The 14,956-nt window shown below is 39.5% G+C and overlaps 1 protein-coding gene across 1 annotated transcript; it reads right to left on the reverse strand.

The window, feature by feature from the left end:
- Positions 1–333: 333 nt before the first annotated feature.
- Positions 334–9,254, reverse strand: LOC109630339 (opioid growth factor receptor-like protein 1). The gene is made up of 7 exons (XM_020088490.2): positions 8,955–9,254; positions 7,616–7,702; positions 7,453–7,531; positions 7,023–7,101; positions 5,951–6,017; positions 5,416–5,561; positions 334–3,738 (listed from the first exon to the last, which is right to left on the reverse strand). Exons 1-7 carry the CDS (start codon positions 9,138–9,140, stop codon positions 3,186–3,188), a joined length of 1,197 nt encoding a protein of 398 aa, XP_019944049.1. The 5' UTR covers positions 9,141–9,254; the 3' UTR covers positions 334–3,185.
- Between the last annotated feature and the right edge of the window lie 5,702 nt (positions 9,255–14,956).

Genomic DNA, 14,956 nt, shown 5'->3' on the forward strand with positions numbered 1-14,956 from the left:
CCGATTAAAGCCTCTGACGTCAGATAATCTTAGTTATGTTCAGTCTTTGAAAGCGAATCTCTTTGCATGTTTAATCCTGTGCTGTGAGTTTATTTAACGGTGATCGCTGCTCAGCCAAGCGCTGAGGTTGATCTCGACCAATGAGATTGTTCCTGCTTGCAAAGACGCCCTGCACCTGACAGGCTCAGCCACTGGAAAACTACATGTGATGCACGGTGCTAGTGTTGGCTTCCCTTAAACTCTTTCCCTTGACAAAATTCTCAATCCACATCCAGTTTTATTTGAGTTCATTGTGTCAGATTGTGTGTTCTGCAAACATAGTGAACAGTCGACTGTGGAACAACCACATTTTAATCAGTAAGCCAGGTACAAACAATTTCAAGTATTACATAATATGAACTATTCCTGCTGTGACTGTACATGAATCTACCCATACTGCACTTTATGTGACCAGAACGAAAACAATAGTGCATTTATCAAACTGCTGTACAGAAACAGGATGTACAGGAAATCATCTGGGAAAGACACTTCTTACAACATACAGACGAACATAAAGAATACAAAAGAGGCACTTAAGAATATCAGACACACATTCATACATCTATATGTACACATACGGGATACTACAATTCAGATATTTGAGCCCATGTTATCGCACACTTCACCTGAAAAGTTATCATGTTTTACAATTATATCAGATATACTTGGCTAAAGGAGCGATGTAGAGGCCTTGAAACACAAGGCTTGAACCTACAGGAAGAACAGCTGGAAAAGTGTTGAAATCCCGATCGTATGCATTATCGCTGTCTTTCACCACACATGGCTTTTAATTTCACTGATATCTATCTATTGCAACAAGGAACCCAGATGCCTCGTGTTTGACTGCTATTCAACGAAATTGCTCTAACTTCAGGGTAAGGGCACGGTCGCAAACATGCAAATGTGAAGATAATATCAAAGCCAATGTTTTATTCGTTTCCTCGTTCGCACTGATTGGAAGTGAATGGGAGGCTGAAACTTTCACACAAGAGGGACCGTGTCCTCATATTGTCCTTTTATAGTGACTAAACACAAGCGAAGAGTGATGCTGTCAACTCCTGAAATGATGGGGGTGATGACATGATATTCTCACTGACGTTCTACATGCTAAACGTTCTACATGCTAAATGGCTCCTGTACCCACATCAGAGTAAAAATCTAAGAGAAATACGTTTCTTGTTGGGTATTTTTTGGCATCTAAACAGATATATTTGAATAAATAAGTCAATAAACTATACTGCCACCCACCACAGTAAGTTTAGCCTAGCTGAAAACTATCAATGTTTAATATAGATGTCTGATTTTACATGTCCTTTGCCCAAATTATTGCAAAATGACACAATATGAGAACAATCACTTGTGGTTATGATGCAGCAGGTTCCTGGCCATTTGTATACATACAGTATGCAGATCAACGAGAATTAAAAACCTACAACGCTTTCAACTGGAAGACATAGATTGTCAAAAGAGTGCAAACGCACAACACATCATCTGCTGCGATACATTAACTTCACTCACAACCCACAGTAAATACCCCTGTTCAGTTCAGTGTAGAAGACTTTTAGGTGACAAAACGCACCAAATTATCATGAATGTTAAACATGTTAGCCATAAAACTACAGTACAGCTATCTTTTTAATTTAAAATATCGAATACAATTTTAACTTTTGACACTTGAATTATGTTTCCTAATTAATAATAAAATATTTACAGTCTATTCATGTGTACTCTTAAAAGCCTTCATAAAATGCATGCCCTGTTATTCTAGAGGCTAATCTTGTTTGTGTTCCTAATGCAGAGAGAGACTAACAAATTGTGCTGAATTATGATTATTATCATTACACAAAGCCATCTGAGAAAAAAAAGGTCCAGAAGAATTTTAGGTGTAACATCACGTTAAAAACTGCCGGCGTGAATCACAGCAGAGTCATCAAAGAGGTATTAGAGTGTAATAAGATTCTCTTTGACCAGTGAGACTAGTGTTGAAAAAGAGAGATACAGAAACTACACTGCTCTCTTCCTCTTCAAACAAGAGCAATGTCTTCATTTTCTTTGACCAAGTGTGGGAAACTACACCTTCCAGTTTCTAAGACACACCCAACTTATTTAAATTTCAGTCTAATATAACAAGAAACGAATGTGTGTTAAAAAGGCTTTTCAACTACTGCATTCACTCAATAAACTAACAACTGAGAGAACAATTAGCCATCCTGTGACTCTAGTGAGTTTTCAAGTGGACCTCCACAGCTGAGAGGATATTTTTAACATCATGAAAAAGCCACGCTACTCTTAACTCTTTCCTACTCACAAGTCTTTTTATAATTCTGTACAATTTTCAGATGGAGGATCTCCAGTCAACAGTAAAACTTTAGAGAAGATACATATTGAGTTGATATTATTATTACAAGTATTTCAAGTAAATCTCAATTAATATGGTTTCTGGGTATTGCTATGACAGACTAAGACCCCCCTGCCCCTAATATCACTTTTAAATATCAGAATTAGAAAGAAAAGCAGGAAATAATCTGTCTTCACATTATAATATTCACTTTACAGTGACTGTACAAAGTGAGCTCAGTTCAGCTTGTGGCTCAGTGGAACTCCGGCTACACCGATGAGCTCTCCCAAAACTATCATCGTCCCAATCAGCAGGCGCCTTTGGTTCTGTGATGCTGTTCAATTCACAATTCACACCTGCTAAAGTTCTAATATACAACAATAAATAAGGCAATCTTCTTTCTCACTGGTACCTAGTTCATGGCCCTAATGAGGAAACACCTTGAACTACATGTGTGGGTCTCTCCTGGCTCACATGGTTTTTGGGATTTGGTCCAAGGTGAGATTGCTTATCTTGGCTCAAGTAAAGATCTCCCACCTCCCTAAACAGCCCTGCCCCATTATAATCCCTAATACAGCTAAACTGAATAAACTGCTATCAAGTTATATCATAGTTTATGGTAGCCCTTAACCTGAACATGTTTATTAGATTCTAAGATGTAACTATAAATGTGTATTACTGTCCTGACCCTTCCAGAGTCTCACAGGACCTGCTATGAATGAAGTTCTACATATTGAATTGGTTGATTTTAAAAACTGCTGTTTTTTTCTGCTTTAAAAACCTGATAACAGTTGAACTCTTTTCCAGACTAAGGAACAACTTCATTGTACTCGTTCCTCCCTCCTCTTGCTCCCGCCAACATCAGCGCCCCCTCCAGTCTGGCCATGTTCGACCCGAGTCCTGTGTAGCTCTTCAGTCCTCCTCCAGCCAGGTCCTGGCACATCACGGCATCATGGGGAGACACAATGATCCCGCCTCTCGGAGAGGTGGAGGAGGCGCTGTCGTCCTCTTTTCTCTGTGGCTCGGGTGTTGGAGCCGGTGCTCTGATCCCACTACTCCCAGCACCCACGCTGCCTCCGTTACCAGCCCCTCCCCCTTGCCTTTTAGTTGGCGGACCCCAGAGGAAGGCATGGGCAGGCCTGTAGTGCTGGCGGGCGTAGCGAAGCAGGCGCCTGCGGGTGGCCGGGAGGCGGATTGTGTAGACGTAGTACTCCAGGGCGCTGTGTTGCATGTTGGGAAGGGTGTTTTTGCACAGCGACTCCTCCAGGAAGAGGCGAACCAGTGGGGCCTTGAAGGCCTCATAGCCCAGTTCACCCAGGGACTTCAGGATGCGAGTGATCCTCAGGTAGTTGTGCTGACACCTTTAAAGGTCCAAACAGGAGAAGCAGTTTAAGAAAAAGGGAGATAATCAGAATTCATCATAAATTAAGTGATTACATCACATCAAGTGGTACTGGATGATGACACTTGTGTCATTGTAATATTTTGTAGACAAGAATATCTGTGGAGAACATTATTTTTGAAACTTAAAAATGATCATATATCTTGAATTGTTTGCCAAAAAAATAATAATATGAAAAATGGATTAATGGACAAAGACACCATTCAACAACCTTCATTCATCTGTGGAATTCCACACTCTATGTTCCTGACAGTTAAAACAGTATCCTCTACCACCCAACCATTTTCTTCCTCAAAAGTTATACAAGCATGTCAGACAGTGAGCCATTAATACTAAGATAAGCTAATGTAGCATTATTAATGGCTGCAGCTGCAATTTAAATAGGCTTTCATCCATGTTCCTCTTTGTACAACTAATGTGTTTATGTTCTTCCCCATTCCCACCTGGCAATACAATGCATTTTGCGTGATATTGAAATCTGACGGAGCTTAACCACATTAAAGTACAGGAGCACATCCACCCTAGATGCATTGAGGACTTATTGTGTACAAAAAAACCCTCCACAGATGGTCAGACACACATCGTGACCTCAGTGAAAACAAGTGTAAATACAATTGTGTTGTTAATTCACATACAACTTTGAAGTAGTCGTGTGTGATTTTTTTCCAAACCAGCGAGGTAGCAGCCACTGGGTCCACAAACACACAAAGCTGTCCTCTACTCAGTCCTCAACTATGGACGTTGTACAAGACACACGTGATCCAGTTGTCTCCTACTGCTTGAAAAATAATGCCACTTTGTTGATGGTTACCAACTTCTATTCTTTCCTTTTTGTTATTTGCTGTGTTTTAGAGGACATGAGTCGGTCAGATCTTAATCAGATCTCAATATGGACACTTGAGATGCCAGGTGTAAATGGAGTCTTCATATTTGAGCTATTCGTAAAGATTCATAATAAAATATTTTTGGATATATTTCAAAAAAACGAATTTCTGTTGAAACATATTCAAATGAATAAATGAATAAACCCTTTTTTTAAATGACTAAAAGGTTGCACTCAAACATTGTTGACTGCAGCACAGTGAGTGACAATACAGAACTATTATTATTACGAAAAACTTCTCTCTGATAGTTGTTTGCCAAAAAGCCCAGACACCACGGTGCACCAGATGTGAATATTTCCTGGGATATTTAAAAGCCAGAGAAGGGACTGATACTGTATTGAGCAGCTGTTTTATTGTGTGAGGTATCTGTTGTTTTTCATGTGGTCTGGATAATGGAAACAATTAAAATCAGTAGCTTAGAAGTAGAGGAGGTATGGTAATATAGGAGAAACACACTGAACAAGAAGGAACTGCAACATATAACATGCAGGTGGTTCTTTGGCAACGCAAGACTTCTCTCAAGGAATGAAACCATCAAGAATCCCCCTTTTAAATGACCATTTAACCATCTGTTTGTTGATGCACACCGTGCCGTTTCACATTTGGCTGCTGATAGAAGAGCAATTAAGTTGCGTGGGATTTAGAACAATGGCCTCACTGAAGAACACGAAAGCTGATTAGTTCGCACAGATTCTGGCTGCAGTTGTACACCCCGAAGCTGCTGCACAATGTCTATATGTGTGTATGCTCACTCATTAAGGTGCTGGAAGCGCTCCTGCCAGTTGGGAGCCCGAGCGACGTTTCCGCTCTTATCCAGCAGCTTGATGCCATAGAAGTCCAACATCAGGGAATAGGCCGCCAGGAATCTCCGCTTAGCTTCACGAGTGCTTTGGAATTCCTGACAGAAGCAGAACATCAGAAACCAACAGACAGGTACAGCGCCATCTTTGTGCCTGGTGAGCATTTAAGTGATGGGATGATAATCGTGTGGAACGCGAGAACATAAAATCTGTACAAATGTCTTGTTTCACCCAAATTGCATCTAAATTTGCTCCGAGACACATTTGCACTCAATTAGCAGCTGAATTGCAACGAGCATCCCCGGAGGTTTTCTTTGAGGATTCTGTTTATGTCCCTTATGAGGGAGCTGGGTAACTGCTTTTTTCTAATGGAAGCCACAGTCACTCAACCAAGCTATGCACTTATGCAATGATGAAGGAGTTAGCTCAGACAGTATGTATGTCTATATGTATATATGTTTAGCATGTGTCTCTGCGTGTGTCTTACTTTGATCTCGTCCTGATTCAGTTCATGTGCGTAGAAGTTGAGCCCTTGTTCTCTTAATGGAAACAGCCTGCAACGGAAAAAAAAGAATAAAAAATCAACATGCTGATGTAGATTATCAGTTAAGTGTCCTTTTCCAGCAGTTGCTATTGCTTTCTATCGTGAAGTAAAGAAGCTACCACTAATCCAACCCTCACAGGAACAGAGATTTCTAGCTTCGTAATCACGCTGACATGTTGGTTTCTCTGCTTGTTGTTGAGGCTGTGTACAAAAACAAAGATACGCTGCAGTAGCAAAAATACATGAAGACACTCTGCATATAAAGAGACTGACAGGTTTGTTTCAGTTTCGCAACAGGATGCTATCAAAGTTTACAGCAATGTTAGCACCTCTGTCTTGGGGAACATTTGTGTCATATTCAAACAACCACTAACAAAAGTTGTGGTTGCACGTTTTTAGTAGTTAGCAGAGGCATAACTTGGACTGTTTAGTCCATTACATGAACGTCTCAGGCACCGTGCCACTGAACCTCAAAAATATGGCAGGTAAACAAGCTGTTGCTTGATAGTATGAAAAAATGAACAAATTGTTGAATATTTGTATTGAACAGCTAAAATTGATTAGACACAACCAGCTTACACCTCCTTCAAACACAGATTTAAAAAAAATGCATCTTTTCATTCCTAAATAACAATGGATCTACGGGTGGATCCTGTTAGGGCAAACCTATCCCCCCACGTGACCAGACTGTGTTTTGGACTTTTGGGTCTCCCAAGATCACACTTTGTTTTAGCTACAGCTAAAGGAAGCCAAGAAGCTTAAGGGTACAAGGCTTAGCCAACAGTCAAATTAAAATCCATTCTCCCAAAAAAGATCCCATATTGTACAGGGAGTTTAAAATCCTCACTTTATATCTCCTGACCTCTATAACAACTAGAAAGAAAAAAGGGGGTTTTGAAATCTCCCTTACTGTGGTTTCTACCATGTAATAAACGATAGTCAATTACAAGGAGTTGATGCAATCACACTGCAATCTAACATATACAGCACATCACAATAGAGCTGAAAGTCTCACCACTGAATGTAGGTGTGATTGTGCTCCAGTTTGTCATAGTCACCTCTCCACTTTGACAGAATCTCCTCTATGTAGATACCTGAGACGAGACAGAGATAATTAGATGCCAAGCATATTTGATCGTGTGTGTGAGTGTGTGTGTGTGAGTGTGAGTGTGAGAGAGAGAGAGAGAGAGAGAGAGAGAGAGAGAGAGAGAGAGAGAGAGAGAGAGAGAGAGTAAAACATTGGATCAGTTCACTAATTTGCTAGTGTTTCCCAGTCAAACATGACCTTTTGCCAAACAAGCCGCACTAAACCCAAAGTCAACATCTCTTCTCTCTACAGTGGCAGGAGGTCTGCATGCATAAAGAGTGTGTGTGTGTGTCTGTGTGAGTGTGGGTGCGAGAGCGAGTGCGAGTGCATGTGTGTGTGTGTGTGTGTGAAAACCCACCATCAGGCACTAGAGGGATCTTGTTCAGGTAGAAGCGTAGGTTACGGTACTCGTTGGGTTGCCGGGAAACTTTGTAGTTCTGCACACAAAGATCCATGAAATCACAACGGGTGTCTACATTGCATGTGCATGTGTGTGTGTGCGTGCGTGCACGTGTGTGTACCGGGTAGCTGTGACGGTATTTGTAGAGGTCCCTGGCAGCGTAGAAACTCCTCTTCATCTTTGGAAGAGGCCCTGGGGAGTCAGTCAGCTGAGAGAAGACGCGAGGAAAACAGAACAACATTAAAAATTAAAATAAGAGAGGAAAGAAAAAAAGGACAGACAGAAGAAAGAAGAGATATGCAATGGAATACAACTCGTGTTTGAACGGATGCAGTGTAGCGCTCATCTGCTATTCAGCTGAATTAAAAGCACTGACTCTGCTTTTGAGGTCAAAGACTGTCATCATCTATTTCTCTCTGGCGGAGGAGGACGAGTCACATCACTGCTGTGCAATTACTACAAAAGGATGCTAGAGATGATTGTGAAATAAAATCTGGGTCATGCTAACTTCTGCCGGTAAAAAGGCTCAGTGTGTTACACTAGACCTTATCCTGACAAATCTAACTATAATTTATTTTAATTCACACATTACCTCAAGCCATAAAGTGAATTCAGTAATTTTACAGCCATGTTTGAGGCTTTTCTTTTGTGATGTATACCTGACACTGAGCTTATACAAACTGCATGATAAAATCCCTTGTGTGTGTTTGATTTTACCTTTGTGAAATGATTTACTAAAAAGTGATCCACTGAAATATAGTTTTTCAAACATCCCTGCTGGTTTTTAATATTCTGACACAGCGTGGAGTTCTCTAACAACAACCATCAACTCTTCTCATCATTCAGCCCACAGGGATCATAATTTAGATTATTCATTAACATGATATTTGATTTCCTCCATAAACCAGCAGGCAGACACAGTGGCAGACACAGTGCCATCTTCTACCATTGTAGTATTAAAGTCATTTTAATAATTACCTAACATTACGAACACAGTATGTCGCCTATGATGCCATGTTTGCAGCTCAGCTATTTTATGTCCACATGTTAACAGTTTTGTTTTACGTCTTTAGTAAAATACCCTGAACAAAGCAGCAATTTACAAGTTCATCTCAAATATTTTAAATATTCTCCAGTTTTTTCCCTGTGAGCTGCTTCTTGTATTGTGCATTTGTAAAGTTTAGTAGCAGAATGATTATTTCAGTAATTTTATCTTAACCACTCCTAGAAGATGACATCATGTGTGCATGTTTTAGCCAAATACATAAAATTGGCGTATTTCTGAATGAACTTTGGTGAGAGCTCACTGTCCACTACCAGGACAGGGTATCGGTTGTCCTCTCTGTGTCCTGGCCTGGTCAGTGTTGTGACTGACGGTGCCACATGTGACCGGGCCCCTCTCCTCTTTCTCTCTCTGCCCGGTGTGTCTGCACATGCATCTCACGGAAGCTCCGCTCTACCTGCGGGGACTTGTCTCCGGGCTCTGCGGCGGCCCGGTCGCTCTCCGCCGGGCAGACGGAGTCGTATATGCCGCTGTCATCCTCCGCCGCCGGCTCGTCGCTGTCGGAGTCCGACCCCCACGTCGAGTCGCATTCCTCCACGGTGCTCGGCTCCTTGAAACGCCAGGTGCCCAACAGATTTCCCATTGAAACAACATGCACCAGCGGCTCTTCACTGTGATCCTCCTCTGAACACTACATCCTCCCTGCCACAGCCTGGAGCTTGTGCAGAGTGTGGACTCTCGCCGCCCTCACAGCCTTTCAATGGCAGCAGAGGGGATTTCCACTCCAGCAGCGATGATGCGTCGGGTATGAGGGGGGACTAGTGCCACGGGAAGAAACGGGAGGAGGATTAAAGCTACAAATGTGCAGGTCGACCTGAATGATCGTTACCTCTTACACGTGTTATCAGACAAACCATTCATCCGGCAGATTGTGTAGAAAACGAATTATTATTATATAACTTGTTTTTTTTGTTACAGCTATAAATGTGAGTAATTATTAACATTAGACAATTATCACCCAATGTGGCTATGTAGTGCAGTAATGAACTGTTACAACCCATAATGTATATTTTTCACTCTCATGTGCAATAATTACTGTGAATTTTCAGGTATCTTTGTATATTGTTTACATTTTTCTTTATATATATATATATATATATATATATATATATATATATATATATATATATATATACACTTATTTTTTTTTATTTCTATATTTTTATTTGTCTCTATCCTAATGCCCTTCTGCTGCTGTAATGTTGAAATGCAATTTGCTCATTTCTGGGTGAACATAATATGCAAGAGTAGTCTCACATGTCACTGTTTGTAGCACACAAGGTTTATCCTTTGCTGGACAGGCTGAAAAAAAAAAGAATTAAGAGTATACCCATTTCTCCAGGCACCACTAAACTGCTGCTTATGTCTGTAAATTGGTGGTTCTGTCCCTTTTACTTACATTCTCTTCAGTTTTCCCATTAAGTTACTTAATACTCTCAATCAGAATTTTCTGATCATGTGCACACCTTTTTGCCAAGGTTCATATTAACATGACCCGTAGGTAACCTGATCCACATGGATTTGTGACATTATTTTTTACTAGCAATCTTGAAAACAAAAGAAAGGAGCCAGCAGTGTTTGCTCACAGCCAGAAGGTTCTGGGTTTCAATGGATGGGTCTTTCTGTGTGGAGTTTGAAGGTTCCTGTTGGGCATGCATGGGTTTTCTCTGGGCCTTCCTGCTTCCACCCTCTATTCAAAAACATGCAGGTCAATTGCAGTGTGGGTGTGAATGATTGTTTGTCATATGTCAGCCCTGTGATAGACTGGAAACCTTTTCAGGGTGTACCCCAGGGAATCAAGATTTGGTAACTGTACATGATTTGCATAGTAGCAGAAAAAATAAACCTCACAGGAGCCAAACGTTCCTATTATATTCAGTTTAAAGTCCTTAACAGAATTAAAAATGCTGAATATAAACACCACTATCAGAATAAGTAGGTCCATCCAATTTCAATTGGTTACTGAGGCAAATTAAAACCTGAAAGTAGAAAATAAAAGTTGAACCTTGTAAACAATGTATTCTGTTTAGCTAACCTCTGATTCTAAGCTGCAGTGCATTTACACTCCAGACTGCTTTAAATAACATCCCACATAAACAGTTAACCTGAAATCTCCAATCTGAACTGCAGGTAACCACAGCTACATGTCCATTAAAAAGACTGTGTTATTTATTTATTGATTTAATTGTTTAGCAGATGCTTTTATCCAAAGCAACTTACAAGGGAGACATAACATTCAAGCTACATAGCAACAAAGATCTTAGTGTAACTATAAATACTATCCTACGTTCAAGGGCAGAGATTAAGTAATAATTTGTCACATGTGTTCACATTACCTCAACTGTATTTTATGTCAACATTGGAAAAAACTACATTTGCAACCTACCTTTTTTCATGACACAAAACCATGTCTGAACCAACCCACAGTTTGATTTAGGTAGGGTTTTTTGTGTTTTCTTTTTTTGAAAGATACCCCACATCTTACTCCAGCTCCACCCACGACCCTCAAAGGATAAGCAGTAAGGATACTGGATGGATGGATGTGTTACATATCTTGTCTGTTCCTCACTGCTGGGTGGCACTAATCACCCCTCATACAGAGAGCCAGTAACAGCAGCATCAGGACCAGAGCTGCGTCACGTGACACAGGGAACAGGGATGGGAGTAGGTTACTGTAAGACACATTTCACCATGACAGCTCTGACCTACAGATGCTTCCATGAAACAATTTGAATAAGAAGTGTTTCCCACCACACAGCTTCCCCTCAGCTGTTGGGTGACTTCGTGTTTTATCTTGTCAGAAAACATCCTGCAAACAACCACTGTATGTGCGCCGTGGTTATTATTTATTATCCTGGGACTTTCCATGAAAATGTTGTGGAAATATGTTGTAAATAAAATGTTCTTATTTACTCAAGTTTTTACTCTCTGAAAAAACCCACCAAGCTAAAACCAGTAAAACGGTGCTAAACTATTTTTATTTCCAGTCACTGTCTGTCTTCTTGTCACAGTTACTGTGACATGAAAAATAAACTGTTTAAACAAATTAATCAACTGCCATTTTTAGATCCATTATTTGATTCCAATACTGAGGTAATGCATAGATATTTTCTACTTGAAAATATTTTTTACAGAAGTATTCATCAGTGAATAAGTGAGTAAACCAAAACACAGGTATGCAAGTACTGTTTTTAAAGTTTTGAGGTACTTGTACTATACTATACAAATATAAATTTGTTTGCAGTTTATTGTACTTTATTTAATTCTTCATTTCATTTCATATATATATTATACTGTTCAATCCATTGTATTTATCTGACAGCTTTAGATACTTTTAGTAATAGCTATGGCTACCTCTAAGATTTTACAGGACATATGTTTATAGTATTAATACCGTTATTATTAGTAGTAGTACGTTAGGTTACTTTATTTGTACCCGCAGGTAGAAAAAAAGAGGAAGCATCCATTCAAACACAATTCAAAATTATAAACACACTGACAGAAAACAAGATCACAAAACACCATGATAAAAAGTGCTCAAATGCTTCGCTATCGATAGAAAATTGGAAAAGGTCAAATGTAGCTATAACCTGTTCAAGTGAACAATTGTAGTGAGTATACCAGCAATTTGTTGGCACTTTCCATTGCAGATGGTCATGTGTATATGTATATTTTACATTTATTTTTGTTTCTCTTTGTTTTTGTTGTTAACTATCCTAAACTTTTCCACAAAATGCCTGTCACAGTCTGAATTTTAGTCGCAGGATTTTCTACTTGAAAACTGTAGTTTCACACTAAATTGAAATTTTACTTCAGTGTATTATCTGTGTACTTTTTCCCACACTGGTATTTGGCCTTAGTAAAAGTTTACAGTTTAGATTTTCTGTTCTTTTAAAGATAATTATACTTGACGATCACCAGACATTACAAATAACTTCAGTGCACGTATTAGTATCAACCTTGAAAAGTGCATATGAAGCCAACCTTGGTGGGATGTTTGGTTTCGGGAGGAGAAGCCAGGAGGAGAAGCTACGGGTTTGGCAGCATGAATAACACCTGTGACTTTGATATGACTCTGACCATGAGGTACAGTCAGCCATCCTGTTAGCTGCTGCTGTGAGGAGTGAGACGAGTTTAAAAGGGCCTTACGGAGATCAGGCAGAGTCCTTCGTCTGGTTGCAAAAAAGTCCTGGGAAATTTTGAAATCAACTGAAACTGATGAATGAAGTAATCGAGAGTCGATACAAGGAATATCTACATCATTTCATCATTTCAGCAAATACAGGAAGTGAAGACGTTGAGTTTCGAGCGACTCTTGTACATTGTAGGTGATGTAATATTAATATTTAAGCAGCTGTCTGTCTGTCTTTAAATTTTATTTTGGGTTTAATTCTTTTATAAAAATCTGTTAGAAGCATTAGCATCAGACATCAATCTCCACATGACTACTGATTCGTTTCCACAGGAGGAAATCCCAGAATTAGTTTTACTCAAGTCATCTTTAAAATGGTAAATGTTTGTATTTATCTAGAGGTTTTCTGGGTGTGATTACCACTAAAAGCTCTTTACACACATATTCATACAGTGCATCTATGTGCAGCACTTTTTCGATGAAAAGGGAATATTTGGGGGTTCAGTATCTTGCCCAAGGACACTTCGGGCATGGAGGCTGGGGATTGAGCTGCTGACCTTCTGGTTGGAGGACGACCGCTCTACCCCTCAGCCACAACCGCTCAGTTTGTAACTATTACAAACATTAAGCTTGTCAGGCATGGAGAATGGGGACCACTGGGATTGAACCACCGATCCTCCGGTTAGAGGACCACACTATTCCCTCAGCTGCTCGTTTTACTACAGAGAATTACATAGAGTTATTCTTTTATTGCCTTAATATTCTTTCAGTCGCAAAAGAGTTTTCTGCCCCAAAGCATTTTATAGTTGATTTACAAAATAATCATCCTTTCTTCTTTAAAAAAAACCCACTGAGACAATTCAATGATTAACAGAACGTTTCCAGATTGATATCATGGGGATCGATGAATCAATTAATCGACAAATTGTTTCTGTTCCACGTGCAGCAATTATTATCTGCAAAATGCTGACATGCCAGTTAACATGTAAATATGCTGAAGTCGTCTCTATGAATACGCTCTTGGGTAGATGTTCTTCCATTTTAGTGAAGAGTTGTTTAAATAATGTGCAAATTGATATGACATACTGCATCAGTGAGATAATGAGGACACCAACAAAATTAGAATTACAATTGAATACAAGTCTGTTCAAAGGAAGTACAATAAGAGGATGTATTTATGTGTGTTGTTGTACATGCTGCACACAGTATGCATCATGAACAATTCTGTAACTCTAATGAGGTGGAACGGAGAAGGAAGAAAAGGGCTTAGCTGGATGTTAGTTTGTGTACATACTCACAGATTCAGACAAAAACGATATCTACAAATGAATAAATGAAAATTAAATCACAGCAGTTCAGTTTAATCCTTTATGATGTTTCCACTTATCTTTTATTGTGAACTAGTGACTGCACTCTGCTGTTTTTATTAGGCTTCTTTCAATTTATCCTGGGTAATTGTTTTGATGTTTTTATCTGCTTTGTTTCCATTATTTCTTATCATCACAGAAATGTGGCTTTTTGGTAAATACCTTAGCCAGATTTAAAGCTGCACTGTTCAATATGTTCATAATAGAACCAAAGTGACTATAAAGCGAACAGAGTGTAGTGATGAACCCACAGAAAACGATTGCACAACTGTCCAAAGTGAATCGCTAGCTTGTCAGGAACAGGAACATCTAGTGGTGGAGTTGCATGTTGCAGCTGAATACCCCTCACCTCACCCTCCCCTTCTAACCATGAAGTATAACCTGTGGCAGCCTTCAGTTGTCATAAAAACTCAGAGGGTGTTTAGTTTGTCAAGTCTGGGCTAATGTCAAAAAACATATTTGATAAATTCCCATAAAGCTGTAACACTACAGCAAATAAAGTACTATTTAAATAATGAATTCAATCATTAATGTAAGTGAACATATGATGACACAAGTGATGAATAATGATAAATATCATGTAAAGTAATTAAATCATTGATAACAATGATTTTGCTGCTGGGACACTATTGACTCTGTTGGTAAATGTCTTTGAAAGAATGGTACTTCAACAAGCAGCCAAGAGGTTTTTACCCGAGGTCAATTTTTTTTAAATGAAAACTTCATAGAAGAATGTAGAAACTCAGATTTGTGTGTGTGTGATCCTTATTGTGGGTGTGACTGGCTTTTCTCTTTTCCGTTGTAATTACACTATTTTTACCACCAGGGAGCAGTGTCTTCTATAAAATCCTGTCAAGCTGTCTCCTTGCCTGCTCATTTCCATTTCTTCTCTCTCTCTGT

This window comes from Paralichthys olivaceus, chromosome 14, assembly GCF_024713975.1.
Source record: "Paralichthys olivaceus isolate ysfri-2021 chromosome 14, ASM2471397v2, whole genome shotgun sequence".
NCBI classification, from domain to species: Eukaryota; Metazoa; Chordata; class Actinopteri; order Pleuronectiformes; family Paralichthyidae; genus Paralichthys; species Paralichthys olivaceus.

Excerpts from the sequence above, each read along its gene's own strand:
- LOC109630339 (XM_020088490.2), bottom strand. The coding sequence starts at position 9,140 with ATGGGAAATCTGTTGGGCACCTGGCGTTTCAAGGAGCCGAGCACCGTG. Across the intron at positions 5,562-5,950 it reads TGAATCAGGACGAGATCAAA|GAATTCCAAAGCACTCGTGA; the intron begins GTAAGACACACG and ends TGCTTCTGTCAG. Across the intron at positions 3,739-5,415 it reads CGCTTCCAGCACCTTAATGA|GTGTCAGCACAACTACCTGA; the intron begins GTGAGCATACAC and ends GGACCTTTAAAG.